This window comes from Paralichthys olivaceus, chromosome 1, assembly GCF_024713975.1.
Source record: "Paralichthys olivaceus isolate ysfri-2021 chromosome 1, ASM2471397v2, whole genome shotgun sequence".
NCBI classification, from domain to species: domain Eukaryota; kingdom Metazoa; phylum Chordata; class Actinopteri; order Pleuronectiformes; family Paralichthyidae; genus Paralichthys; species Paralichthys olivaceus.
Genome location: NC_091093.1, coordinates 18,806,847 through 18,834,796, shown reverse-complemented (window position 1 = coordinate 18,834,796; position 27,950 = coordinate 18,806,847). Strand labels below are relative to the sequence as shown.

Genomic DNA, 27,950 nt, shown 5'->3' with positions numbered 1-27,950 from the left:
TTCCACACTCCAAACTCTCAGGAATCACATAATATTTTCCAAAGATATTTTTAATGAATTAATAAATATTTTAAAAAAAAAATGTGCATCTGTAAACACTTCATACTGCAACAAATCACTGCTCAGTACAAAATAATACTATTCATATTAATATTTGAAATGTTAACAGAGGGTTACACAGGGAGAGCCTCACATCATCTTTAACAGTGTAGGAGGATAAAGAAAAGCAATAACTGAGTATTTGTCCAGAAAAGGTTTCAAAATTAAAGCAAACGGGAGAAAAAATATCATGGAGTAATATGAAGATTATCTAGCTTGATTAAAATAAGAAAAAACAAACATTTAGGGCCAGTTTATAGCATTTAGTTATTGACTTCATCACCTTATTAAAATGTGCAGTTTAAGACAACAATGAATATCAGGTGAACAAGAGAAGGTCCTGCATAAACCAATTTAGGATGAAATTGTATGAGAACAGTTCATGTTAAGATAATAGTGCCCTCACATAGTAGAACTGAAGTTTTACAAGGTGAATAGTCTTACAGTAGTACGCTTTAAATCTGTTAAATATTTAAGACATTAAAATAAAAACATGATATCTCAAGATGCACCAAACCAACTGTGACTAAAAATGTGCAGTTTTAAGAGATTAAATAAAAAGATTTACCCTCATGTACATTCACTGCATCAACGTCTCTGAAGACTGGCCAGAAAGTTTTTTAAGCAACAGCAATAAGTTACCAGGGTACACAGGCAAAAAAACACATCGAAATGAAAAGTAAAAGTAATCAGTAATCTTTCATAGCACAGGATGAAATGAGCCATTCAAAACAATGTAAAGGACATAAATCAGGCATCATAATACCTTTCTCCTGGTGAAGAATGGAAGCAGTAAGAGCAAGGTAAGTCACTTTGAGGGCACTGGTGCATCATCCTCGACACAGACATCTCCAGTTCTACACTGGCACAGCAAGAGATGTGGGGTAGAGACAAATATACACAACCTGTGTGAACATTATGATCGCCATCACAAATCCTGAGAGCCCCTCTAACCCATGATTCTGGAAACTACAGACCTACATGAATTGGCTTCGCACCAACTTTGTGGATTTCTACAATCCATCCATTATCTTAACTGTTTGGAGCAAATCTGGACAGGGTGCACCCTGCACAGGTCACCAGCCTCAAAGGCCGACATGTATAGAGTGATAAACAATTGTTCGAGGTTAATTTAGAGTCTCCACTTTACCTATATCCTCAACCTGTATGTCTTAGGACTGTGAGAGGAAGCCTGACGACCTGGAGAAAACCCACGGTGCAGACACGGAGAGGCCAAAACTCCATATAGTTAGGCAACAGTGCAACCCACTGCATGACTGTGGTGCTGCAAGCGTCTTAACACACATAAGTCATTGTGTTGGTATAATCCATAACAACTTCCTCATTAAAAAAATCCATTTGAATTGGGCTAAGCTAAGAGTTTGGGTTAGATCTTGGATGTTCTGTGAGGAAACACAACATCAGCCTAGTCACAGTAGCAAAGGTAAATAGGTAGATGTGTGAGGGAGTTGTGAGGCAGTGGATCCAGGCACCTTCAAGGAAGAACATGGGAACTCACCTACATGTTGACAAAAGTAGCACTTACTAAGATCAGTTATTTGTCAACACAGTTTCATCCTTTCCTCAAGCTGCTTACATTTGCCAAGTCAAGCATCAATATCAAAACTGACTTTTAAAAAAAACTATTTCAACAGTTATTGCTGTGGGGGTGCACATCATTAGGCTGAAATAAGACAGTCAAAATAAATTTTAAAAGAGGGAAGTCGACTTTCAAAGGTGCAACAAATAGGATGAGGTAACTGATGTGCAACTGCCAGACGAAAAAAAAGGTGTTTGCAAAAGCCTGAACAGGGTACTGACGACATTGCTTTCAGCAGTTTCCCCATAAAAAGAAGGTCCTATGAAACAACTGGTACCTGCATTTATTTAAATCCAAGTATCAGAATAACGTGTTTTACTTCAACATCCTACAAGTAGCACCTTTAATTATCTGGCAAGAATCATATGATAATAAGCAGTGAATATAATTTTTAAAAATGTGATTATGCTCATTTACAAGATGTGCGACAATCAACGAAATAATTCACAGAAACAAAAAAATAAAACTTGTGCAAGAAGCGGCCAGTTTTTGTATACTTTACTCAACGACAGGAACGACCCACCACTGCATGCATTCTGAAGTCAATGAGTACTCGCGCCAGCAGGCAGAGATTCTCCCACTAGCACCACACCAGCCCCAGCAGCTACTTGGGCGACAGCCGCGTGTTCCTGAGCTGAGTGAAGGGGGTGTTGGGATCAGCCAGCAGATGAGGTTCTGAGGAGATGACAGTGGTCTACTCCAGTTTCTGCTGCAGCTTCTTCTGGAAGCAGACGGGCAAGATGGAGAGCACAGCGAGGACACCGAGCACGGCCAGAGAATTCCAGGACACGGCCTCTCCAGCTGTAGTCAATTTGTAGAGTGTTGTACCCGCGTTGATCGCTACAAAAGATGGCGGCGCCACTCCTGTAAATCAATCAGGTGGAACACAGGTGAGTCACTGGCACATGATACCAAATCAAAACAATAGAAGGGAGAGAGTCTTACCGAGAAAGGTACCGACGAAGAAAACCCCCAAAGGCACATTGATGACAGGTGAGGTGATGTTGATGAACCAGTTGGGAAGAAAGGGTGTTATCCTCAGGAAGATGATGTAATTGATTAAATGATCTCTATGTTTGTCGACCTTTGGGAAGATACAGTGAGCAGAACGTTTTTTAAGGTTCAAAATATTGTAATACAATCCTATCTAATGGGATTCTCATGATCAGTTTATAGTGTCAGTGAGAAGTGTTGGTTCAACTGAGGGAGAAATCAGTGTCGCTGTCAAATATTAGAACCATTATATACCAGTCTCAATATAGTGGTATAGTACTACAATGCAGCAACTCCAAAATGTGTAATATCATGTTATGAATGATCGCACCACTGTTGTTTAGAGCTGCTACAGCCCTAACATTTGCTGGTGAAAGATTGTCAAACTGATGCTTTTTGTTCTGATCATAAGCTGGATATTTTTGGCATTTCGGTTTGTTGGCTGAATTAAACAAGAACACTTGGATCCTTCACTTTCTAATAAACCAAACAATTTGTTGATCAAAATATAAAAGTGAATAATCATTCAAATCAAACATTTCGAGGAGAAAACTGCTTTCACTAAGATTCCCTCAGTTTACTGTGCATTCTGTGTTACAGCTCTTACCTGCTGGGACCATTTCCGTGCTCTCTCTGTGAGATATTTATAGACCACGGGTCTGCCCACCAGATATGACAGCATATAGCAGAAGGAAGCACCAAGGCCAGAGCACTGCCAACAACAGATAAAACACATGATCAGTAAATGAAGCTCACAATATGGACGCGCAAACCACAATCTCAAGCTATGACACTGCATGTACATAAGCTAATGTAGCCTTGTGAGATGTGAAACCAAGCCTTTCCTCTTGTGAAATGTCTCGGTGGCGACACACATGCATGCAAAAAAATATCTTGTTGAACTGCACAGATAACCCAGATAAGTCTTTACTAAGTGTTAAAGGATGTAAAACTATTGTCTGTTCATCCCAGATTTTCATTTTCAGTTATGACCTGACTGGAAATGCAAATTTTTGAGGCTTACAGGATTCATTCCTGCAAAAGAAGTGTATTTACATGCCCTTTTGCAAGGAAAACCTTTAAGCACACAACTATTTATTATGCAATGCAACAATATTTAATTTAAATCACACATTTCATACTGTTCTTACTCACCAAGCAGACTAAGAAAAGAGCCAAAGGGAAAGGGTAAAGATATCCAGACAGGATGCTGAGGAAGATAGATCCAGGGATTGCAAATGTCTGGAGGCTGACAAAAACGTCAAGGTAAACGACTTAACAAAACCCTACAGTCACAACAAGGGCAAATCTGTGTTAACAAATAAATCAAGAGCAAGAATAAATAATCGAGCAGTTTCCTCAAAACACTCTGGCCTGCTGAAATTTCTCACGATGTTTTGCAGTTAGTTCCAAAGCAAATTTGTCTTTCTATTCTTATTCTCAATGCAATGGTCAACTACACTGACACCTGATCTTTTGTCTACAATTTGAGTAGCTTAACATTTGACTATCTGCACATCCCAGCCAATGCTCACATACAGATACCACTACACAAGATAAGACATGACTTAGAGTCGGTGTCATTGGCTTGATGTCTACCCGACACTGCTAACACTGTGAGGAATGACTCAGATCATTTTCATCTGATGGTGAGATGTTTCAAATGAATGAGATGCAGCAGGACAGGTTTTGGAAGTCCAGACATGGTGATACTTTTGAGGAATGCCTGGTGGAAGACTCCAGGCAGAAATAAAAAAAAAAAAGCAAGAAGCTGTCACGAGTGTTTACCGTGGTGGCATCCCAAAACCGAGAACTGATTACTACAAATTATCACTGCAACGCCTTTGCTGGTATGCTCTGCAATCACTCTCAATAGGATTTATTTTTTATCAAGTACGAGTTGTATAGATTTTCTTCAAGGATACAAAACATATGTCGCAAAGTAGGCCACCAACACTTGGCTGTAGTAGGTGTCCTTGTATTTGGACAACACGGTTCCCAAAGCTTTGGCATCATCCATGTCCTTGGGGATCTTGATTTTCTCCATTTCATCACTGAAAAACATAACAATATGATCCTCAGTCACATACATGTAACACTAATATTAATAGTTTTTATCACAATACAAACATTTTTGACATTAGTCTGGAAATAGCTTTCAGCAGTGTTTGTTTCTGCTGCTTGACTAGTTCAGAAAGAAGGAACCTTGAGAGGCTGAGCTGCACATGCTTAGTGTTAATAACTGAGTCAAACAGTCAGTTTCACTTTTTAAAGATCATGTTTCTAAAATTCCTTTTCATCTGCTTTGGTTGAGACTTGGTCGAGTCTTGTTTTGGTTTGTATAAATACATAGTTCATAAATTATCAAACTGCTATATGGCTCATTTAGTCAAAATCACTCTTTAAAACGGTCCCTGTCAGTCAAATTACAGAAAAGAGATTTAACATTTTTATTTGATATTAAAATTTGAGCTATACAAAAATGGGTATTCAACTGGAAGCTGACATTGTAGAGAGAAACCAGACAAAATGCCAGAGAGAGTGAGGGTGCAATTCAGGCACCAAGTTCAACGATTTTCAGAAAAGTCAGTCATGCTTTAACAGTGCACCGGCGCCTGCCTCTCAGTGTTTGGTGACCTGTTAACTTTAAGATTTATTTCAATGATTTTCTTTTACTCAACAAAAACTCAACATAACTCAGAGTGGGTACACTCAACTAACATCAAGGCTCAAAACTAAAGGTCATGGCAATTTTAAAAAGCATATGATGCTATAATCCAGAAATAATTATTTAATTTACTGTGATTTATGTGCATCTGGTTTAGTCAGGATCATTTGATTCTTTATAATTTTTTGTCTTAACTCACTTTGTAATTGTTTTAGAATAACCTCACTCTATACAAACATCACCAACAGTGCTTGTTAATACAGCCTCTCATACGAGAAAAGAAATCATTTTAAAAACAATATTTACTCTTGTGGGTGAATCATTACCCATCATTCGGTTTTCTGAAAAAACAGCAGCATATTTACAAATAAGGACTTTGTGAATACAAAATTAGTCTTTCTTTTCATAATGGACATGATCACTTCTCACATTCAAAAAAGGTTCAAAAAGCAGCTTACTCCTGAAGCTCTGGGAAGTTCCTGTAGACCAGGTACATGACTGAGGCAGAGCAGGTGAAGATAGAGACCAGAATGAGGAGGGACATGCGTGCTGAGCCCCCCACAGTATGTTGAGCCTCTGTGGGGAAGAAGAGTAAGAGTTTACACCTGAATCAGATTAACTAGCTACCAGTGGGCCTTGTGTAACTTTCTTATGAAGTTTGCATCATTAGTTCAAGCCCCAACAGGGAACTGAGCCTCCCCCATGAGACAGACTCTTGCTGGTGCTGAGGCAGTCTGCTGTGTAATGATTTATGGAAAGGGACAAGTGTAATATCTGTGATAATTTAAGCTGCCAGCAAGTTACTTTATACTGTAGGTAAATTTACTTTTTGGTTGTTAAGTACAGCACACTGGTGAAATAATTTAACAGAGAGATGAAGGGAGGCAAATTCTAAATAACATATGAACAGTAATTACAACTGACCAATCAGCACAGGAATTAGGGCTTAACAGTCCTAAACAGATAACTGCAATTTGAGAGTAAATATTCTTCCAAATGCAAAAGAAACCAACAAATATTTATAGAGCCTGGACTCCAGGTTGAAGATCCAGTAAAATTTTAGCAACAATTAATCTATATAAATTACATACAAACAAATATCAGTTAATTTTGTACCTGCATTTTTTACCTAGTAAGCTGGGAAAGTGAGTGTAGAATGCATTTAATTTATTTTTAGTCATTTAAGATGAATGATTGTTTTTATTACAGAAAGCACTCTCAGCACTGAGTCAACAGGCCAGCAATGTATTAAATAAAACAAGCTATAAAACTGTGCACAGAGATACTTTACGTCAGTTTAACTTTTTACATTCACACTAACAAAACTCCCACACTAACACTTTATGGGTCCTGTAGCCTTGATAGAATCAAAAGAACAATTGCTTCATAAAGCATCGCCCTCAAACTCAGAGGGGTTGTCCTGCTCTTCCTGTCATGGTAACGGATATGTTACGTCAGGTACTGCTGCAGGGTTTTGTTGATCAAGCAACCCATTGTACTGCTTCCCCTTTAGAAAAGGATTTGCTACTCAAACCATATTGAAACGCATGTACAGGCAAATTGGTTGTTTCATCAAATGAACATCAAGATAACATTCAAGGCTTTACAGTACAGACAACAGTACTACAACAGTAACAACTGATGCCAATTATTACAGGTTACCAGGGTGACTGCAATACTGCTACAATTATTTTATTAAAACAAAACTGTTTAAAGTTAGTAGCACTAAGAACAACCTTTATAACAGTGATTGTGTTCAGACACAATATATATTTTATTTGAAGGGAAAATCTTGGACTCTGTGAATGAAATCCTCTGAACGTTTCGTGTACAATGGGAAATAATGGAGGTTTAGATTTGCGCTTCTAAATAATGGAATTACACTAAATCTCTTTCATAACAGTGTTGTTTTTTGTGTGGTTTTATCTCGATGTGTGTGTTTAACTGTTGTACCTTTAAGTAGTTGAATTAAAGGATCTTACATCCCATTTCATCCTGGTTTACCCTTTATCCCTTTCAGCAGGCACATCATTAGCAACAGTGAAATGATATGAAGTACATCAACAACAGTACTTTAGTTAGAACACTTTTGAGGTACTTGTCAGTACTTGAATAATTCCATGAAATAACACTTTAAAATGTAGAAGAATAATGTTGTAGATAGATGTTCTGTAGCCTCTACTCCACTTTATATGAGAGCTGTAGTTAGTGACTATTTGATTTACTCATTATGATTTTACATACAACACATACAATAAGTATATAAAAGAGTATGCATTGTTATAGATTAACTATACAACAGGGTATAAAATCATTTGAACTGAACCTCGACCAATTACAACGAATGAAATACTTCTGATTTCTTAATTAGTGCAATATAGTTTTCATCAAGTTCCCTTTAGATCAATACAGTACAAACACAGTGAGGAGGTGAAACATTATTCTTCTTCCTTTGGTTTGTAAAAGGTTGAGCTGTTTGTCATCCTGTGATCAGAAGAACTTTGAACCACGACCTTCACGAGAGAGCTAAATATAATGTATGGCCTTGACCTTAATGTTATTACAAATACATCAGCTATAATTATGCAATCGTGTAAAATATGACAATAAAAGAGGCTGTTAGGGAAAGTGAAATTATAGTAGGTGCGTTGTGCTGACTGACACTGCATGTCTTTAATTTGTCCACAGCTCGTCCAGGGCTCACTGCCTCGGTGTCATGTGTATTTCTTCAGCTGCTTCCAGCCCACAGCACCGTGTGTGTCACTAGCTTTGCTGTTATCAAGCGAACCATCGCAGCTGTTGAAGGTTTCTGTAGCTCGCTGGTCGCTTCACTACAAACACTGAGCTAAATGAAGAACTGGTGTAAGTCTGCGTTTTGAAAACCCAAGTGCTAGCTTTGCTTTTCCCCTGCTTTGTTCTCTAAACCGAGAGGGAGCTAGCAGTTGTTAGCCGCCGCAGTGTGAACCTACCTTTCAGCGCTTGGGAGTCGCTGTCGTTCGCCTTCACCTCCTCCTGGGACGAGGACAAACCGTCCGCCTCTCGTCTCTCCCTTCGCTTTTTCGCCATTTTTCTGAGTGAAGGTCGAGTTCGGCTGAAGCACCAGTGAACAAGTGTGTAGCGGCAGCGGGGGCCGGCGGGTGGAGTGACTGGTGACCGACACCGGTGAAGTGACAGCCCGCTGACGGACACGTTACACAGGCTGACCTTTTACCTTCACACCCAGCAGCACCATCCACCACAGCGCACCACAGCGCCCCCTGCAGTTCTCCTCGTCCTCGTCCGCCAGACCGTCATTGCGTCTTGTGGCCCCTAAAAAGCCTGACGGTGGCCGAGAGAGCTCCACACAGACAATGAGGAAAAAACACGTGCAAATTAAGAAAACAACGTTATCAAATTGAAGACACATGCGCTGCAAAAAAGTGACAACACATGCAAATACGGAAATGTGCTGAAAATAGCAAAAATGACACCGGAAAAGTTGACTGCTTTCTGAAGTTACTGAAGTCTGCTACTCAAAGTCAAATTGAACTTTATTGTCATTCAGACCATAAGAAGTACATAGCAGAACGAAACTGCGTTTCACCCAGCTCCATGTGCAAATTTAAAAGGCAAACAGACAAAAACTAGATGAATACATATTCGTGTATTCTCGTTAGTGGTGATGAAACTTCTCAAGGATTTTAACTACAGCCAAGTTCATCACTTTTTTTGGTGCCCTGGAAACATTTCCGTCTGCTTTCGCAATTTGCAGCGTGCTTCATAATTTGCATGTGTTCAAATCTGTGAAGATGGTTCCTGTATTTGCTTGCATTGTGACTTGTTGCAGCGCATGTGTCGTCAAATTGATGAAGTTGTTTTCTTAATTTGCAGGTTTTTTCTTAATTTGCAGTGTGTTGAACTCTCTCTGCCATCATACCTTTCTGCAGCAGAAGTAGATCTGTGAGTTTTCACAAGTTTGAGCTGCTTCCCTGGCTCAGTGATTTTAAACACCCAGTCTCTCAGCAGCTTATATAAGAAAACTATCCTAGTTTGCCTGATTCCATGAATGAAACACTTTATTCCTTTTATATTATTGTCTACATTCAAATCAACAAGGGAAAGCCCAATTGCAGGTACATCTCTTTGAATAACACAATAGAGTTCAGTAGACACAAATTTATAGCATATTTGTTGTATTATGTAGACTGCATTAGTTATACCAGGGAGAGTGTATTTCTTCTGGATAAAATAGTTCAAATAAAAGTTCTTATTGCACTCATATCTTTAAATTTCTCATTGTATTTATGATCAGTATGTTGTTGTTTGTCATGTGTGCAAAGAAAAATAAAATATGCAGAGATTAAGTTAATTGAGTCACCTGAGTGAGTTTGTAGCGCGGTCCTGGAATGTGGTTCTCCCTCACTCCCTTGGAGTGAATCAGTCTGTCACAGAAAGAGCTGCCCAGTGCTGTGATTGTGTCCTGCATGGGGTGGGACTGCTCTTTCATCAGAAATAACAGTTTAGTCATCATTCTCTTTTCTATCTCCACTGGGTCAAGGTGGTATCCCAGGACTGAGCTGGTCCTCCTAATGAGTCGGTCCAGTGTCTTCCACATGAGTCCTCCAGTACTCCCCAGCAAACTATCTCTGTTTTTTTCCACAAGCTCCAACCCAGTTGCTAGATGGTAATGTCCCACCCCAGTGTTGTGCATTTGATCTCATCATTCTGAGGCATATCCACTCTACTTCTAGGTTCAACTGATGCTCTATAGCTTTCTCCCGCTACCATTTGCATACCACTCTGGTTGCCACTGATGATTCAGTCCCCCACATTCCATCCTGACAAACAGCACCTGAACCTTGCCTGGACTAAAAGACTATCTTAGCTATTGAAGAACTCATTGCTGAATCGTAATTTCTATAATCACAGCTTTACAAATAATCAGCATTAGAATCTCCAGCAAAAAGCTATATCAAGAAATGAAAAAATATTTCTCAGCTTAATATGTTTCTGCAAAAACATGTAGAAATGTTGGTCTGATATGAACAATTTATTTAATCCTATAGATCTATGCTAACTTTTTATTTGCCTTGAAAAACAACTTCTTTTTCAACAGGGTTTTTCTTGCAAAATATCACATCCATGGATGTATTTACCAAAACAAACCCATTATTTGGACCTATTTTATTTGGGTATGAATTAATGCACTACATAGGTTGTATAAGTACTTCTTCAATTCAAAAGCTAAAACTGTGTATCTGCTCCCTTTCTTTCTTTATTAGGATCCCCATTAGCACCATGCATTAGCTATTCTTCATATATATACATAAACACAACAAACAAACACAGCCACATGAACAGACAAAAACAGTACATACAGAAGAGAAACAAAATAGTAATTCTTTTAACAGATATTAGTCAAACACAAGGTTTTAGATCATTTATAAATCATATACAAAAATTTATATCTAATAATAAATTCTAAGTTTTGTTTTTACTCATCCTGCACAATTCACACATTAAATTAAACATTATATATTGACATTTCTTGTTTGTGTTGTTTTCTACGATTACAATTAATCCTCCTGAGACTTTTTTTGATTGATCCATCATTTATGTGGGACGTAGTCATTTCTTATTCGTTTCATTCTGTTATTAGTTGTTCTGGACTGGATAGACTGATTAGGAGGGCCAGCTCGGTTCTGGGATACCCCCTTGACCCAGTGGAGGTGGTGGGACAGAGGAGGATGATGGCGAAGCTGTCTTATCTGATGGACAACCAGTCCCACCCCCTGCAGGACACCATCACAGCACTGGGCAGCTCCTTCAGCGACAGACTGATTCACCCAAAGTATCTGAAGGAGAGGTATTGCAGGTTGTTCCTTCCTGCAGCAGTAAGACTGTACAACCTGTTCTGCTCCCAGTAGAACCACATGCACCCATTATGGACTTCTGCACTTTAACTCTGGTTTAACTCTCTCACCTGTGCAATATTAATTCTGTCTGTGCAATACAATAGTTCATGTGCAATCCATTCACTGTACATATTCTCAAGCTGTACATATTTGTTCTTGTTTTTACAATGTATATACTAGCTTTTGTTCGTTTCATAATTGTTTTATATTTCCTTACACTAAGGTATTGCATGTTACTTGTTATTACTTATTGATGCCTGTTTTTTTTACTCTTGCTGATGTAATATTGCAAAATGTCGCCATTGTGGGACTAATAAAGGATTTTCTTATTTTATAATCTGGTCCAGACTATTCAGATCAATGGGGGTTAGCTAAACAAGAGTCACTAACTTTTGGGTGCTGCATTTAAACTGACTTGACAAAAACAAACAAACAAACACTAAAAACTGCAACTACCATAATGCACTGGTCGCAACCGGATGTTCGTGTTGCACAAATCTGGCGCTGATCTATCCGGGTACTTCATTCACTGCTTCCTTTCGCGCCGGGTAACCGGAGAGCCGTGCGTCCATGTGCGCAGTGACTGGGAATTGAGAGTCCTCTGAAATATTAAAATCCGAGCCGTAAAACAGAGCGTTCGCCATGGATCCCGAGTCTTTGGTCGAGGCCCTTCGGGGGACGATGGACCCCAACCTGCGGGAGGCCGCGGAGAGGCAGCTGAACGAGGTAAAAGTTGAGGCGAGCCTGTAATGGTGAAGGCAGTTGTGGCGCGGTCTCGGCTCGGGCCTGGGCCGTTCACAACATCAAGATGGTGCGATCACGCAATCGGCGCTCCGCTGCCCGCTAACGTGACCGAGCCGGAGCGAAATTCAGCCGCTCGGCCCGCATAACACCCCCGTGTCTCCCAGCCTCACCCTCAACACCACCGCGGGGACAATAACACGAATCCAGCCGCGATAAGAAATTACGTCGATGCCAGTAAGCGACGTCAGTGTTCGCCTGAGCCAGCTGTGTGGCTAATGCTAAACAAGCTAACCCTTCTTGTCATGCTGGGGAGGTAATTGTTAGCTCGTCACACACAGTCTCGGCCGGGTTAAGATTAATATCAGAGCTGACACGACACCGTAATAATGTGACCGGTGTCCAGACGTATAAAATAGACAGAGTGACCGTCGGGCGTGTAGCATTTAGCGTGCTAAATGCAGGTTAGTGATGTTTAGCTTTGTGGCTAACACTAGCTAACGGAGCTACTTGTTGGCTGTGCTGCTACATAGCTGCTGCTCACGTGTCACTGTGACAAGCCCCGAAATGATGAATTTATTTTAAAATATCGAATAAATTAGCACCAACGATCTTTTCATAGCATTTATTTGCCGCAGCCCCACTTAATATCTGTTCGGTGAGTCAAGTTACTTCGTGGAAAACATCACAAAATGGAGTTTTAAGCTAGCCGACCTCCATGTGAGCACGTTAGCAATGTTGTGTGGTTCCAAAGTTGTTGTCTGTCCTCACCCGCCAGTCGTGCTACACTTTTTCATAGATTAATAAAATCAATTAGCTTAACAGCGTAGAACGAATTTAAATGACCAAGACCGAACTGTAAAAATGACTTTAAAGTGAGTGGTTTATATTTGCCTGTTTACTGCATTCAAAAGTTCAGTCACAAAACCTCAATCAAATCAATATTTGGTGTCAACATGTTTTTCTTTTTTTAAAACCAAACTTTCAGTTCTCTAGGTACTAAGACAGGAAGCAGAACTAGACACTGGGCAAGATGACCCAACATTAAATTGTTATCAATGTTTTCAGATCACTCAATATCTATTATTATCGAAATAAATATCAGATTAAGTTTAAAGACTGATTTTTCAGTGGTGTTAAACAATTCTTTATTGGGCAGAGAATGACAAACACTTGATCAACTGCAAAAAAACATTTCTGAGGTAAATCAGTTGTGTCATACATCCTCACTGTGCTTTAACATGCAGAATCAATAAATATAACAATTGTTATTACCAGCCCTGACTTGCCAAATGTATTCTGTCTCATCATGTAATCCAAGACTGACTCAGTAATGTAAAGATCATAGCTCTGTGGGGGCCATATCATTGTCCTCAACAGTGTCATCATCACTTAGTATGTCCTGTGTCCAACTTAAAAACACATTCAGTCTTGTAAATCACGTCTACCTGTCTTGGTTATGGTGATTTAAGTGCATGCAGGACTAAGACTTTGACTTGTTTTTAGTATGTGTTACACAAGACATGCAGTGTTGCACTGTCCAATCACAATGCCATGCCCAACAGTTTTCACAAAACAAGGTCTGTTTTATTTTTTTATATTGAAATTATAATACGTCATTCATGGCACATGTTCAGCTCCAACCAAACAACCCCTTCTCCATCGTTTTTGACAGTCTGAGGGGTTTTGATTTCTTCTTCCTTTCTTTATGTAACTTCATACATGTATATGTATTCTAACTGGCTCTAACACTACTTCAGTTCTTCATGTTTCTCTGCTTCAACTTCGTTGGATGCCATTGTAGGGTAGTAAGTGTCAACTTGCTGTTAACACAATTGGATTCAGGAAATTAATTTATGCTTGCCACACTCTAAATTAAATACTTTTTAATCTTCGGGTTTGAAGTGAAGTCAAAAGTAATTGATTGTAACTTCCAAGTGAAGAAACCAGACTTTTTTGAGATTTTTGTTAAGTCGAGTCTTAAGTCATCAGAGTTATGACTCAAGTCTGACTCGATTCCATGTCATGTCTACAATTAAGGTTTAAGTAATCCTGGTGAGACATAAGCTCAGGCACCGCCCCACTCTGAGCCATAAGGCCCAATGATTTCTACTTTTGTGACTGTCACTGATTTCTTTATCGGATCATCTCCGCTTAGTTTCACAGTTTGCTTCAGAACCTCTACATTGGTCAGAAGATGAGGCAGAGCTCAGTATCTCTGACCTGCCCTTCAGCAGGCTTCCTGATGCTCAGCCAATCAGAAGAAATTGGGCCTTTAAGGAGGCTTCAGGAGGCCTGGGCTGATATTCACCATTGCAGTTAAGAGGCTTGACAGAGGGTCTGCATCACGGGAAGTTTGCAATAAATAAGAACCTTTTTCCAACTGTGAATCATGCAACGCTACTCAAGTGGAGTCCCAGAATAAAAATATAGAGTTGGAATTGAGCATATTGCCACCCACAAATGCATCGATAATAATGGTTCACTTGATTGGCTGCGAGATAGTTGCACACACGGTGGCTGGAGTTGTATCTTACTTTCTGGAGATGGCTGGAGTAAATCTGCATCATTTCTAAATACAGTCATATCTCAGACTCTCTCAAATAAATGGTAAATAAGAGTCAACAAAATGCTTAAACCTAAAAAAAAAATGTTGTCGTTGGTGCTGCAGCGTGGCTCAAAGCACAAACAAATGATATATAGTGAATACTGTTTGTGCTGCAGCTCTGCACACTGGTATGTTTGTAAGTATATTTAGTATAGAATTCCTTAAGACAAACTGGTGAGTAGATGTCATGTCACTTACCATCTTCACAATTTAAAAAGCATAAACTAAATGCTGCTTTATTTCAGGATGAGAGGGGTTTGATCTGCTATCACTTGATCTTATTTTAGGTCAGAAAATTCATAATGTAATGCCATAGTATTGACGAAAATGACTTGCATTATTATGGATCACAGCTGATTAATGTGATCATTGGTTTTTATGATAATTGACCTTTTGAACAACTCTCAATGGTTTTTTCATTTTTGTTTTTCTCTGATAACTCAAAGTTATTGAGTTGTAATGGAAGTTTCCTCTAAAGAATAATGGAGTCCATGGGGATTTTGTAAACATGATGTAAAAATGCAATTGATTTAAAAAATACTTGTGAATTTTAAAAAGTTAAGAAGGCGTAGTCTGTTTTTCTAAGATGCCTGGCAGCAGTGTTTGTATAATGAAATGCCAGACATTGTGTACTCAGTTTGTCAAAATACAACCCTTCTTCCATGCCGTACAAAAATCTTTTAAGCTGCATTCATCTTCATACATTTAAGTGTTTATAACCAGATTCATTAAGCTGTTTTTAATTCTGATTTACAGGGTCACACCCAGGTAAACTTTGTGTCCACTCTGCTGCGCGTCACCATGTCTGATCAGCTGGATTTGCCTGTCAGGCAAGCAGGTGAGTCTCTACTCCTGTCATGTAAAACAATTGTATCCCTCTGTAAAGGGTGATGTGAAATAAAACTAGATGAAACACATTTATCGTGTATTAATGTCAAGTTCTGTTATATAAGAAACACTTGACATAAAGATTCAGTTCCTGCTTTCTGCTGGAGTGGGGCCAGCACATCTGCTCAATGAAGTGATTTGTCTAATCAGATTTGGGTGAATGAGGTATTTGAAGCTGAGGTGGAGGATGTGCCCTAATACATACAGGTCATACCAAGAAAGCAGAAAGTAAAAATATTCTCCCAAACTACCTAAAAACAAAAGGACTGGGTGCAATTTTGTCAAACTGCATTAGATGAAAAATGGACTTGATATTTGCTTTGACCCCGAGCAAAACAGGTCCCTTATATAACGGTTTCAGAAAAGATCATTTAGTGATGATAACATGATTCACACTTGTTTTTTTGTGAGGCTGAAGTGCAGGGGACACGTGAAGTTGGTTAAATATAGCCTGTGTTGCTTTAGTGGAATGCCTCTCTGTGTGGAAGGTGTCGATAGAAGGTGGAAAAATTAATGGTCTGAGTTACAAACTTGAACAAAGTTGTTGCAAAAAATGTGCACAGAGAGGATCTGAATCATTGCGGCCACCTCCCAAGTACTCAAAACTGTACGAGTAAATGAAGCTGTTCTAGAGCTGGGTGCTTTAGTGCAATAAATTACTTTTCCAGCTGTAGGAAAAATGTCTGACGGTGTTCAGAGTAGAATTGAGGAGCAGCTCCTGAGGACGGCCCAGAAGCTGTCAGAATAAGGTCACAAGTTAAAGTATGTACATTCTCTACACTGTTAGGCTGGGCTTATTTAGCTTCTGTCCAGTGTGTCAAGGTGATGGCAAAAAATAATTTGAACCTTAAACTCAGCACACCAAACACAAAGTATTCCTCCAAGAGCAGAACCCATTGTCATGAAACCTTGTAGTTATGGTTCCAATGTGTTGCCTGGGGGACTTCAAATCTTAAATTCATATTATCACAATTTTGCACATTATTAGGATGTCTCACTGGTCCAAATGATTACCTCTTTTAATCCATAGGAGAAAATGCCTGGTGATGATTGTTAATAAAACATTTTCCTTCAGGGACTTTTATCTAAGGATTGATCCATCTTATATGATGAGAAGATTCAAGTGCTCCCTGTAGATATTTCCAAAAATATTTGTTGACCCAAAATACATTATTTTTAAGGGGGCTTAAAAATAATGTATTTTGAGGCTGTTGGTTAACAGTTAATAAAAATAACCAATTAAAGTCACTAATACCGTAACTAAAGTGTGTATTTTACCATATTTGTATGTCATGTATATTATGTTTTCAATAATTTATGATTACAGTCATTTCATTTAGTCAGATATAATTTCCCTCTGCTCCATGAATTTACAGGACAGGTTCTCAGTGGATTTCCAGTGTTGGGACTACAGTGTAGTTTGGTCATAGACGGAGGGGAGGTGGTTTTATGCTCTGTCAGCAATGATAGGCTTGATTACAAGCGCTTCGCCAGCGGTGTGGACATTTGTGTCAGCAGTCTGACGTCCGCTTCCCGGCCGTCACTTTTCTACTCCCTCTTGATGCCTCACCCTGCGAAGCCACAGAACTCAGAGTGGGGCCCCACATTTTACATGTGATCCCAGCTGACACCCTGGTGCCACATTCAAATCTACTGTACTACAGATGGCAAAATGTGTTCCTCCAGATAAGACTGAAGGCGGTTCTGAATTCACACACTACTGTGTCGGTACACAGTCATAATGATGTAAATGCAGTCAGTGTGTTGGTAGAAATTTGGTTGTAGCATAATGTTGTGCACCAACAGAGTTTAAAGAGCTTAATGGAGAGCACAATGTTTTTAATGGGCTGCTAAGTACAGGGAGACGGGAGTATTTTATTTATCACACTTAAAACTAATGATAAATACAGAAATTCAATATTTTCAAATGTTTTAAATATCCGGGTCACAGAATGCTTTTCTAATGTTGACCACATCAAACTAGGATGAAAAATCAAATGAAATGGTGCCCATCAGAAAGGGCTTTGTTATAGATAATATATTTGAACATTTTAGTGAAATTAATCAGTTAATGCATCTTTCAAGTTTGAACATGTTGGTTTTTTTCTATCTAGGTGTGATTTACCTTAAGAACATGATTACCCAGCACTGGAGTGATGGAGAAGGTTCAGCCACAGAGCCACCTGTCAATAACATCCCAGATGAGGACAGGCAGTTCATTCGAGACAGCATCGTGGAGGCCATCATCCACTCCCCAGAGCGCATCAGGTAAACGCACACCTCGTCGACTGAGTAGAGTGAGAGGAGGTCAGGAGATTTTAATGTCCATCCATGTTCCCTCCTGATCCCCTGTTTCATCCTTCCCTTTTGAACTCCTCAGGGTCCAGTTGACAACATGCATCCACCACATGATCAAGCACGACTACCCCGGCAAGTGGACGGCCATCGTGGACAAGATCGGCTTCTACCTGCAGTCTGACAACAGTGCAGGATGGCTGGGCATCTTGCTCTGCCTTTACCAGCTTGTCAAAAACTATGAGTACGACAGTTCTCATTCTTAATTTCACATTGCATCGTAGCACATGACTTTTGGTTAATGTTGTTCTCCTGTGGCTAATGTGTGAAACAGATATAAGAAACCAGAGGAGCGTCAGCCTCTTGTAGCGGCCATGCACATCTTCATGCCCATGCTGAAAGAACGTTTTATCCAGCTGCTCCCAGACCACTCCAGTGACTCTGTCCTCATACAGAAGCAGATCTTTAAAATCCTCTATGCCCTCTTCCAGGTAATGTCACAACACCGAACACCTTCTTCTCAGCTCGGGACCACAAACTGCTCTTTAAGTTCTCATAAGGTCATAGTAAGGTCGAGACCTTGCCATGATCTTGCGAGAAAGTTGAGCACAGCCAGAGCTGAAAAGTATAACCACAGTTGAAAACAACCTGATTTGTTAATTGAAATCTCTCTTTTATTCATAATGTCCACCTGAGATTTTAAATAACACAGACCTTCTAATTTGTCTCCCCAGTACAATCTTCCCCTGGAACTCATCAACAGACAAAACCTGACAGAATGGATGGAGATCCTGAAGACAGTAGTTGATAGAGACGTTCCTCCGGTAACAAGAATATTTTAATTAATTCCACACCAATAACGACTCCTGACGCATTGTTCGGTTTCTGAGATGCACACATTAAATTCTTCCGCAAGCTGACTGTGCTGACATGGTCCTTGGTCTGTACAGGAAACAATGCAGATAGATGAAGATGAGCGGCCTGAGCTTCCATGGTGGAAGTGTAAGAAGTGGGCCCTTCACATCTTGGCTCGCCTTTTCGAGAGGTAATCATCTAAAGATTCTTGGCTTCTTTTTAAATAATTCCTGCTAATGTTTCAACAATAACTTAACTGAATCCTACGTGCAGGTATGGAAGCCCAGGCAACACAACCAAAGAGTACGCAGAGTTTGCTGAACTTTTCCTCAAGGAATATGCAGTTCCTGCACAACAGGTAAGAACTTCAGAAGATGTCATGTCAGCTGCAGTTGCTCGACAGTCGGACTGAACTGTGTATTTTGAATGCACATAGTGAATTTTCGTTGTGTTTGTCTACTAGGTGCTGCTGAAGGTCTTATACCAGTATAAGGAAAAGCAATATGTGGCTCCCAGAGTACTCCAACAGACCCTCAACTATATCAACCAGGGCATAGCACACGCTCTGACCTGGAAAAACCTCAAACCACACATCCAGGTAATATAGCATGTTGAATATCCAGAAAGAGTTTCACAATTCTGTGAATGAAAGGTCTTACATGCTAGTTGTGCCTGGCATCCACTCTGTCAGCACCGCTCCCTGTTTGTGACTTCTTAATTTTGTTTTTCAGGGCATCATCCAGGATGTGGTTTTCCCTCTCATGTGTTACACAGATAGTGATGAAGAACTGTGGCAGGAGGATCCATACGAGTACATCCGCATGAAGTTCGGTAAGCAGAGGAAGTCAGTGCCTGTAAAGCAAAAGGAACCCAGTGCATCAGTGAGAACTAACAATTACTCTTAATCTCTGCTGTCCCCTTTAGATGTGTTCGAGGACTTCATTTCTCCAACGACAGCAGCCCAGACGCTCCTGTTCACTGCCTGCAACAAGAGGAAAGAGGTGAGCTGAAAGAAATTCATAAGAGTCATTTCCCTTAATCTAAAGAAGGCTGAAGATTATTCACATTTTTTAATTGTCTCTGTTTAGGTGCTGCAAAAGACTATGGGCTTCTGCTACCAGATTCTCACTGACCCCGCCTCTGACCCCAGGAAAAAAGATGGTGCCCTCCATATGATAGGCTCTTTGGCTGAAATCCTGCTGAAGGTAACCAGCACACTGTGTTTCACAGTTTGTCTTTGCTAGACATTCTTGCTGAGCAAAGCAGATGTTGAGCATTTGAAACGTATTGCAGCAAACAGGACTTTAATCGCACCCTGCCCTTTATTGTGTCAACCCTCGTGAGCATTCATTCGTAAATAATGGTCTCAAAGTGCCAAAAGAGATGATTGTGCAGAAGTCGGTTTAGCTGTGGGCTATTCGAGATGATGAAAACGAGTTTGCCTACTTAACTGTGACTCGACAGGTTGTTTAATATCAGTATCTGAACCAAAAATTTAAGTGCTGATGCTGAAGTGATTTGCCCAAATTTGAGCAGCTTCTTTCTAGAAATTATCAAACATGCCATAGATGGATTTTCTGTAAAAGATGAAAATGCTAAGCGTGTGGGGTAAATGATGAGTGTGTGTCTTGTGAAATGTGACCATTTTGTTTCTTTCACACAGAAAAAAATATATAAAGACCAGATGGAGTTCATGCTGCAGAATCATGTCTTCCCCCTGTTTCGCAGTGAACTGGGCTACATGAGAGCCAGAGTAAGTGGAAAATCTCCCTAACAGGCAGAATAAGGTGGCTTTAAATTAACACATACTTTTAATATTAGCACTTATCTTTAGTTTATGGTCTTTAATTCATCGTGCCACATTTATCTCAACCCGTCTGTTTTCACAGGCCTGCTGGGTGCTCCATTACTTCTGTGAGGTGAAGTTCAAAAGTGACCAGAACCTGCAGACGGCTTTGGAGTTGACCCGTCTCTGTCTAATCAATGACAACGAGATGCCGGTCAAGGTGGAGGCGGCTATTGCGCTGCAGGTCCTCATCAGCAACCAGGAGAAAGGTGAGCAAGTACACTCATACATCCTGTAGTTTTTTTTACCTGCACTACATACAATGATTTTCTGTTTTTATAAAATGTTATTCAGTAGGAAGTTTAGATAATAAATGTCTGACTAAACCCATGCATTGTTTTCTTCAGCCAAAGAATACATCACCCCCTTCATCCGGCCAGTGATGCAGGCACTTCTGCACATTGTCAGGGAGACGGAGAACGATGATCTCACCAATGTCATTCAGAAGATGATCTGTGAATATAGTGAGGAGGTCACTCCAATTGCAGTGGAGATGACGCAGCACTTGGTGAGTACAATCATTATGCACTCACTTTATTAGAAACAATAGGAAAAATAGAATCCCGGTTACTTTGACTGTGGCACTTGGTGCCGGGTGGACTGCCTCAATTATTTCTGAAAATGCTGATCTTGGATTTTCACACATCTCAAGTTTTTATTCAGAGTTGTGCCATCAACAAAAAAACATCCAGTGAGGAGTGGCATTTTTACAGACAACAATACCTTGTTGATAAGTGGATCAGAGGAGAAAGGACATACTTGTTGGAGCTCTCATTACAATTGGTATGAGCAGAAACGCATCTCAGAATGAACAACATGTTAAAACCTTGAGATGGATGACTACAGCAGACGATCAGATCAGGTTCCACTCCTCTCAGCCAAGAACAGAAATATAAGATTGCTGTTGGCACGGACTCCAAACACTGCACAGTTGAAGACAGGAAAGGTAGCCTGGTCTGATCTGGATTTCTGCAGCATGAATTCATGGACCCAACCTGCCTTGTGTCAACAGCCCAGGCTGCTGCTGGTGTGGGGAATGTAGTCTTGGCTCACATTTGACTCTTAATTCTAATACCAAACAATCATGGTTTGAATGCTACATTCTGAGTATTGATTCTGACCATGTGTATCTATTTATGGCCAGAATTTACCATCTTGTAATGGAGACCAACGACATGATAATGCATGATGTCACAAAGCATAAGTTTCCTGAAACGGGTTAGAATGAGAGATTGGCTGCATGTTTGTGTAGCTGACAAAGGGAGGCCTCAATACTGAGTTGCCAATGGAACATGGCTGACTTGAACAAGAAGTGCAATCCTAAGATAAAACATCTAAACAATGATTTGTTCTACTTACAAGCCAGAGTGCAGTCAGCAGAAATGAGCCACTCTATGACTAATCCAAACAGTCACACAAATGGCTGAGGTTAAGGTACCAGGATGTCATGCTTAATGGTGAAATATCATGATATTAATATAATCCAGAGATGCAATCGTAACAACCTCTGTTCACTCTTCAACAGGCAATGACGTTCAACCAGGTGATTCAGACGGGGCCTGATGAGGAAGGAGGAGATGACAAGGCTGTGACCGCTATGGGCATCCTCAACACCATTGACACATTGCTAAGTGTGGTGGAAGACCATAAAGAGGTTAGCATCACAGTTGCTAAGCATGCGGCCCACACATACACACTCTCTCTCTCCTGGCTGAAAGCTCTTCTCGGTGCTACTTCCTCTGCACTAGCAGCTCTGGTCTGTTGTAGTGTTCTTGTCAACACACTTGAGCCACCCACTAACTGAACACACTCTGTTCTTTCCATGTACAATGACTCAAAGAGGCTGAAGCAGGCACTAGAAATAGTCCTGGAGCACACTGCCGCCATGTCTGCTGAAACATGGGACTGCTGATACTGGAAGCCAAGAATTCAATTTGACCAAGCTTTGCTTTATACTGAGGACTTTCCAATGTATATCAATTCAGTAGATAGGTTTCAGCCATCTTTGTTCCTCACATTACAAAGAACTGGAATTACTTCAGTCTGTTGATCAAGGAAATGTAAGTCTTTTCAGCCAGGTGAAATCGCAGGATGATGCATGAAAAAAACATTAACTCAAAATAATTATTTACTTTTCCTTTCTAAACTTGTTCAACACCTTTAACACTGATGTTTGATTCAAGTGTAATGTGGATTGATGACAAATAATTGAATCGGTCTGAATATTTAAATTGAAATGACACATTTGTAGTTTTATAAAGTTAGAATATTTAATGTTTGGTTAAAAAGCGCTACACAAACACAAGACAGTCACATGTGGAGAAAAAACGGGTGTAATCTAAACAATTTGTACCACATGTTAGTCAAGTGCCTTTTATTGGAAGATACCATAATATTTTTACTAGTAGCAATATGCTGTTGCTCCAATGTGCAACTACCTCCTCAGATAATGAATGAAATCCTCATTTCCTTTAATCCCTGTGTTCTTTCAGATCACCCAGCAACTAGAGGGCATCTGTCTGCAGGTGATTGGCACTGTGCTGCAGCAACATGTACTGGGTAAGCAGGACTGGTTCCTCCACATTACACATGCATGTGACACCAAAGCACTGTCTGTCTACCTGTATTAGACGAGACAATCAATAATAAACTATATTTACCTTGTGACTCACCTCTATCTTGTGTTTTTTCTTTTCTCAGAGTTTTATGAGGAGATCCTCTCCTTGGCTCACAGCCTGACCTGCCAGCAGGTGTCGCCACAGATGTGGCAGCTCCTTCCACTGGTGTACGAAGTCTTCCAGCAGGATGGATTTGACTACTTCACAGGTACTTGCACAGAAGACTATTTTGTTTTTGGCAGCCACACAACTTCAATGGTTTTTTTCTGTGAGTGAATAATTACCGTTTGTTTTAGATATGATGCCACTCCTTCACAACTATGTCACAGTTGACACAGACACCCTCCTATCTGACACCAAATACCTGGAGATCATCTACAGCATGTGCAAGAAGGTAAAGTGGAGCCGTAGTTAACACATATTGTAAGAAATGTAACAGTGCGTGTCAGATATGTCGTGGTCAGTTTGCATTGTGATAACTTTGCTTTCACTTCACACAGGTCCTGACAGGTGATCCAGGTGAAGATCCAGAGTGCCATGCTGCAAAGCTGTTAGAAGTGATTATTCTGCAGTGCAAAGGTCGTGGCATTGATCAGGTCAGTGTCTAATGAAGATAATCCCATTTACAGCTCAGAGTGGTGAAGTGGTGAGATAATTACACATGCTCTAAACATGTGTCTGCAGGATGTGCGACATCCATTTGGCTGGGAGTTTAAAAATAAACCAATTACAACAAATTAAAATTACATACAAAATCCTTATTTTAAAGGAATAACTTGTTGCAGGTTGTTCCCTTGTTTGTGGCTGCTGCATTGGAACGTTTGACGCGGGAGGTGAAAACCAGCGAGCTGAGGACCATGTGCCTGCAGGTGGCCATCGCTGCACTTTACTACAGCCCCCCTCTTCTCCTCAACACTCTGGAGAACCTCCGCTTTCCCAACAACACTGAGCCAATCACTAACCACTTCATAACCCAATGGCTCAAAGATGTCGACTGCTTCCTTGGGTGAGACAACAGTATTAACCTGTTAAATATTAACCTTCCTTAATGTCAGGACAAAGATCTTAGGCCTCATTCTAACAGGAGACAAATTCTCTTGCTTACAAACGTATTGTCATGCACATCAGCAATTTAACAGCTGGTATTATCTTTAATCCTACTAAATCCTACTGTTCCACTTGTTCCTCTCAAAGCCTCCACGACAGGAAGATGTGCATTCTCGGACTTTGTGCCCTCATCGATCTCGACCACAGACCTCAGGCTATCAACCAGGTGGCGGGTCAGCTTCTTCCAGCAGCCATCCTACTGTTCAGTGGCCTCAAGAGGGCATATGCCTGTCGAGCGGAGCATGAGAATGATGACGACGATGACGATGAAGATGGGGAGGAAGAGGACGACAATGGTAAGGCCCATATCTTTGTATTCAGTGTTGCATCAGCCACATCTGCAAGGTGAGTGAAGGTGTTAACAAGACTCTGAATGAATGCAGCTGAGCTGGGCAGTGACGAGGACGACATTGATGAGGAGGGTCAGGAGTACCTGGAGATGCTGGCGAAGCAGGCAGGAGAGGACGGAGACGATGAAGACTGGGAGGAGGATGATGCTGAGGAGACAGCACTTGAAGGCTACGCTACAGCTGTAGATGATGAAGACAACTTGGTGGACGAGTATCAGATCTTCAAAGCCATACTACAGAGTAAGGCAACGATGACGTGATTATTGAAAGCTTGTGGGAGTTACTTTGTGTCCGTGTTGTACATCAGTCACTAATCTGACTTTGTGATGCAGATATCCAGAGCCGTGACCCAGCGTGGTACCAGGCACTAACACAAGCCCTCGATGAGGAGCAGGGCAAACATCTTCAGGACATTGGCACACTCGCAGATCAGAGACGGGCAGCACATGGTGAGCACCAGCTGAGACGCTTCCTCAATTTTCCAATAAAGACCTGATGGGCTTTTCTGTCTGACAATAAAGCAACTTTTTACATGCTACCATTTCTTGTTTTTTGTTATTGATAGTGACTCTTTGTTTAAAAAAACTAAATAAAAAAACTAATGACTTTTCATCCATAAACTTGCCTGGATTAAAGCAGCACTACCATATTCATAGCCTCTACCATAGACTGAATATAAAGACGGACGTCATGATGGCTCACAAACGTGTGGTCAAAACATCTCAATCGCCACCTGGTGTCTGGCTTCAGTATTGGTTTTAGACCCTGCCTTCTCCATGTACGTGAATGTGACATGGATGGAACAAACTAAAGTCGAAATACACATCATACTTGTGTCAAAGATGGCTTCTGTCATTGTAAGTAGTTCTTAACACACTGATGTATGTTCAACTGTTAATTTCTCTGGTAATTTTGGTTTGAATTAGTTAGCGTGAAACCTCATGATTGACAGGTGAAACTGACTCATGATTGGTCAAGCGCATGCGTTGGCTCCGACCCCTCCCATCACTACTGCACAGACTCCGGCTCCAAATGCGCAAGATGGCAGCGTTCTTGTCCAGGATATTTTGGCTTCTTTCTGGATAGTGGGAGGAAGTGGAGACGCGTCGTCCATCTTTATATTCAGTCTATGGTCTCCTCCAATCAAGTTTGGTTAAACATCATTCTTTATCTTCATTTAAGTAGTTTAAGTTCAATAGTAAAATGCCAGTATACTGTGGAGTAACCTCCTTTTTTAACCTGAGAATGTTAGAGAAAGCCTTCATCAGTTGAGTTGAGAGCAGCAGAGGGAGAAGACAATGCATGAAATGTATTTTAGGGCTTCATGTATTATACAGATTTTCCTTCACTTGTCTATTTGTATTTCCTGTTGTATTCTCCGGACAGTTATGAAATCGGTTTTTGATTAACTGGCTGTTAGAATGGCCAACTTTTCGGAGGTGTTCAAGCACAAGCTATGTAGAATATTGGCAGTGAGCAAGAGTCCTGTCTGTCTGATGTTTAAAGTTCTGTCACTTATCTAATTTCAGAATCCAAGATGATTGAGAAACACGGCGGGTACAAGTTCACAGCGCCGGTGGTGCCATCTACTTTCAACTTTGGAGGCACTGCTCCAGGAATGAATTGAGTCATCTGTTATTCTTTTTATTACTATGTGACTGATTGTAGTGAAGTGAAAAAAGCTTGTGTTGTTCCCTTAAGTAGTGGTTCCAGAACTGGTTCTTCTCAGTCATTCTTCAATCTGTCAAATGGGGAAATAGCACCAGAAGATGTGGGAAAGCAACCAAAATGCAACCAATGGCTGGGGAAAACAAACCAAGAACTTGAGCACGATGCAAGAGAAGAAGCTCTGAACAACGTTGTCTTCTGGAGCCCAGTGTGGAGGGGATGTCACGACGGCAACTCTGTTTTTGTTTTTTTTCCCACTTAAACAAAATTGGGGGATTAACAGTTTAGAAATTGATAATGGGACTTAATATTTCATTATCGCTGTTGTGGCCATACGGCCGTGATAAGATTATACCTCTGGTAGTGGTGATATCTACGTTATTTTCTGCATAAACACTCATGTTTATGTACATACAAGCCAAGGTTATTGATTTTTCAGGTAGCCTTGAAAAACAACCAGAGGCATTTGTAAGGTGTCAGCAGCTGTATTCATATGTAGCATATTGGATACTTCTTAGCACTATGTGATGCCTGATCTCTGTAAATTAATGACTAGCACTTTCATATTGTTCAGGTCTCCTAGCCTTCTGTATCAGACTGCAAATTTTTTTAATTGAAGACTATTTAAAATGAAAACAGCTGTAACTTTGTTACTCAGCAAGCGACTTCTGTAATGGCTGGTTGTAACGCATCTGGTTACAGAGTGGATCAGTGGGCAACTCGGAAACATTGATTCAAGGAAAAAAAAAAAAGAGAATGCTCTTGGTGTTCGGTATGGCTACAGGATGTTTGTGAGCACTGAAAGTACAATTGTATACATCATGTGAAGCATGTACAATTGTACTTATCGTGAAGGTCTCAAGCTTTTGGTTGGTGTATGGATGACCCATCTATATATACAACAACATATTAAAAAAAGCTAAGGGAATTCATCACCGTGTGTGTTTCCTTATACAGGCACGTTTCTGTTCACCAGAGGGCGCTGCTCTCCTGTGATCACAGAATCACCACATGTGTGTACTCATCACTTCATACAGGCCTGGTTTCAAACACTGCCCCCCTACAGAGCCTCTTTAACAAAGTGTCCTGAAACTTTTGGACATTATGAAGTATGGAACATGATAGACGCTGCTGCATAAAGTAGTTTGTAATCCAGGCTTAATTGTGGACTTAGACAGTGGGGAGGCTCCAGGATTTACTGAAAATGTATCTTCATTTATTATAACTTTTTATACTAAAATATACTTCAAGTGTTTGATCAGATTAGCACACACGAGCAAGGTTTGTAATGTGCACATTAGATATTGAGGAGGACCATTTCAGCCAAATATATGTTTCTGTTTTGCCTCAAGTATTTGGCCATTGTATTTACAGGTATGAGTGTGCACGCTATTTAATAAGCGCCTATCAAACACTGCTGGCTGTGCGCACAGAGGAATACACATGTTTATTAAATGTGTATCCCTCTGTATCTTTTGCTATTGTAAAATATTCACAAAAATCAAACCCTTGATGGTTAATCACCATCTGAGCTTTATTTTTCAGTACTTTTCTGGCGTCTTTACGACTGTCATAACCAGTCTGACGGTGTAAAATAGAACAATAGAGGAAATTGTATCTGCTCCCTCTTTCTCCCCTTTTTGCTCCACCCTCCATCTCCTCTTCCCCATTCCTGTCCTTTCAAACCAACTGGTCGAGTTCGATGCCAGAGTCTCCACCA

At 40.4% G+C, this 27,950-nt stretch overlaps 2 protein-coding genes across 2 annotated transcripts; one reads left to right on the top strand and one right to left on the bottom strand.

Moving 5' to 3' along the window:
- Positions 1 to 32: 32 nt before the first annotated feature.
- tmem41b (transmembrane protein 41B) lies at positions 33 to 8,684 on the bottom strand. Its single transcript, XM_020098917.2, has 7 exons — positions 8,330 to 8,684; positions 5,819 to 5,936; positions 4,618 to 4,746; positions 3,848 to 3,941; positions 3,300 to 3,404; positions 2,645 to 2,783; positions 33 to 2,563 (listed from the first exon to the last, which is right to left on the bottom strand). The coding sequence occupies exons 1-7, from the start codon at positions 8,424 to 8,426 to the stop codon at positions 2,394 to 2,396; spliced, it is 852 nt and encodes a 283-aa protein (XP_019954476.1). The 5' UTR covers positions 8,427 to 8,684; the 3' UTR covers positions 33 to 2,393.
- A 3,018-nt stretch (positions 8,685 to 11,702) lies between these two features.
- Positions 11,703 to 27,162, top strand: ipo7 (importin 7). The gene is made up of 25 exons (XM_020098808.2): positions 11,703 to 11,980; positions 15,360 to 15,441; positions 17,606 to 17,759; positions 17,872 to 18,030; positions 18,121 to 18,277; positions 18,521 to 18,610; positions 18,737 to 18,831; positions 18,915 to 18,999; positions 19,105 to 19,239; positions 19,373 to 19,472; positions 19,566 to 19,642; positions 19,730 to 19,846; positions 20,305 to 20,394; positions 20,531 to 20,696; positions 20,835 to 20,995; positions 22,013 to 22,141; positions 22,980 to 23,046; positions 23,188 to 23,313; positions 23,402 to 23,499; positions 23,606 to 23,701; positions 23,891 to 24,111; positions 24,300 to 24,508; positions 24,596 to 24,802; positions 24,895 to 25,011; positions 26,092 to 27,162. Exons 1-25 carry the CDS (start codon positions 11,897 to 11,899, stop codon positions 26,187 to 26,189), a joined length of 3,120 nt encoding a protein of 1,039 aa, XP_019954367.1. The 5' UTR covers positions 11,703 to 11,896; the 3' UTR covers positions 26,190 to 27,162.
- The last annotated feature ends 788 nt before the right edge of the window (positions 27,163 to 27,950 follow it).

Excerpts from the sequence above, each read along its gene's own strand:
- tmem41b (XM_020098917.2), bottom strand. The coding sequence starts at position 8,426 with ATGGCGAAAAAGCGAAGGGAGAGACGAGAGGCGGACGGTTTGTCCTCG. Across the intron at positions 4,747-5,818 it reads AACTTCCCAGAGCTTCAGGA|TGATGAAATGGAGAAAATCA; the intron begins GTAAGCTGCTTT and ends TATGTTTTTCAG. Across the intron at positions 2,784-3,299 it reads CACGGAAATGGTCCCAGCAG|GTCGACAAACATAGAGATCA; the intron begins GTAAGAGCTGTA and ends ATCTTCCCAAAG.
- ipo7 (XM_020098808.2), top strand. The coding sequence starts at position 11,897 with ATGGATCCCGAGTCTTTGGTCGAGGCCCTTCGGGGGACGATGGACCCC. Across the intron at positions 11,981-15,359 it reads CGGAGAGGCAGCTGAACGAG|GGTCACACCCAGGTAAACTT; the intron begins GTAAAAGTTGAG and ends TCTGATTTACAG. Across the intron at positions 23,047-23,187 it reads GCTGCAGCAACATGTACTGG|AGTTTTATGAGGAGATCCTC; the intron begins GTAAGCAGGACT and ends TTCTTTTCTCAG.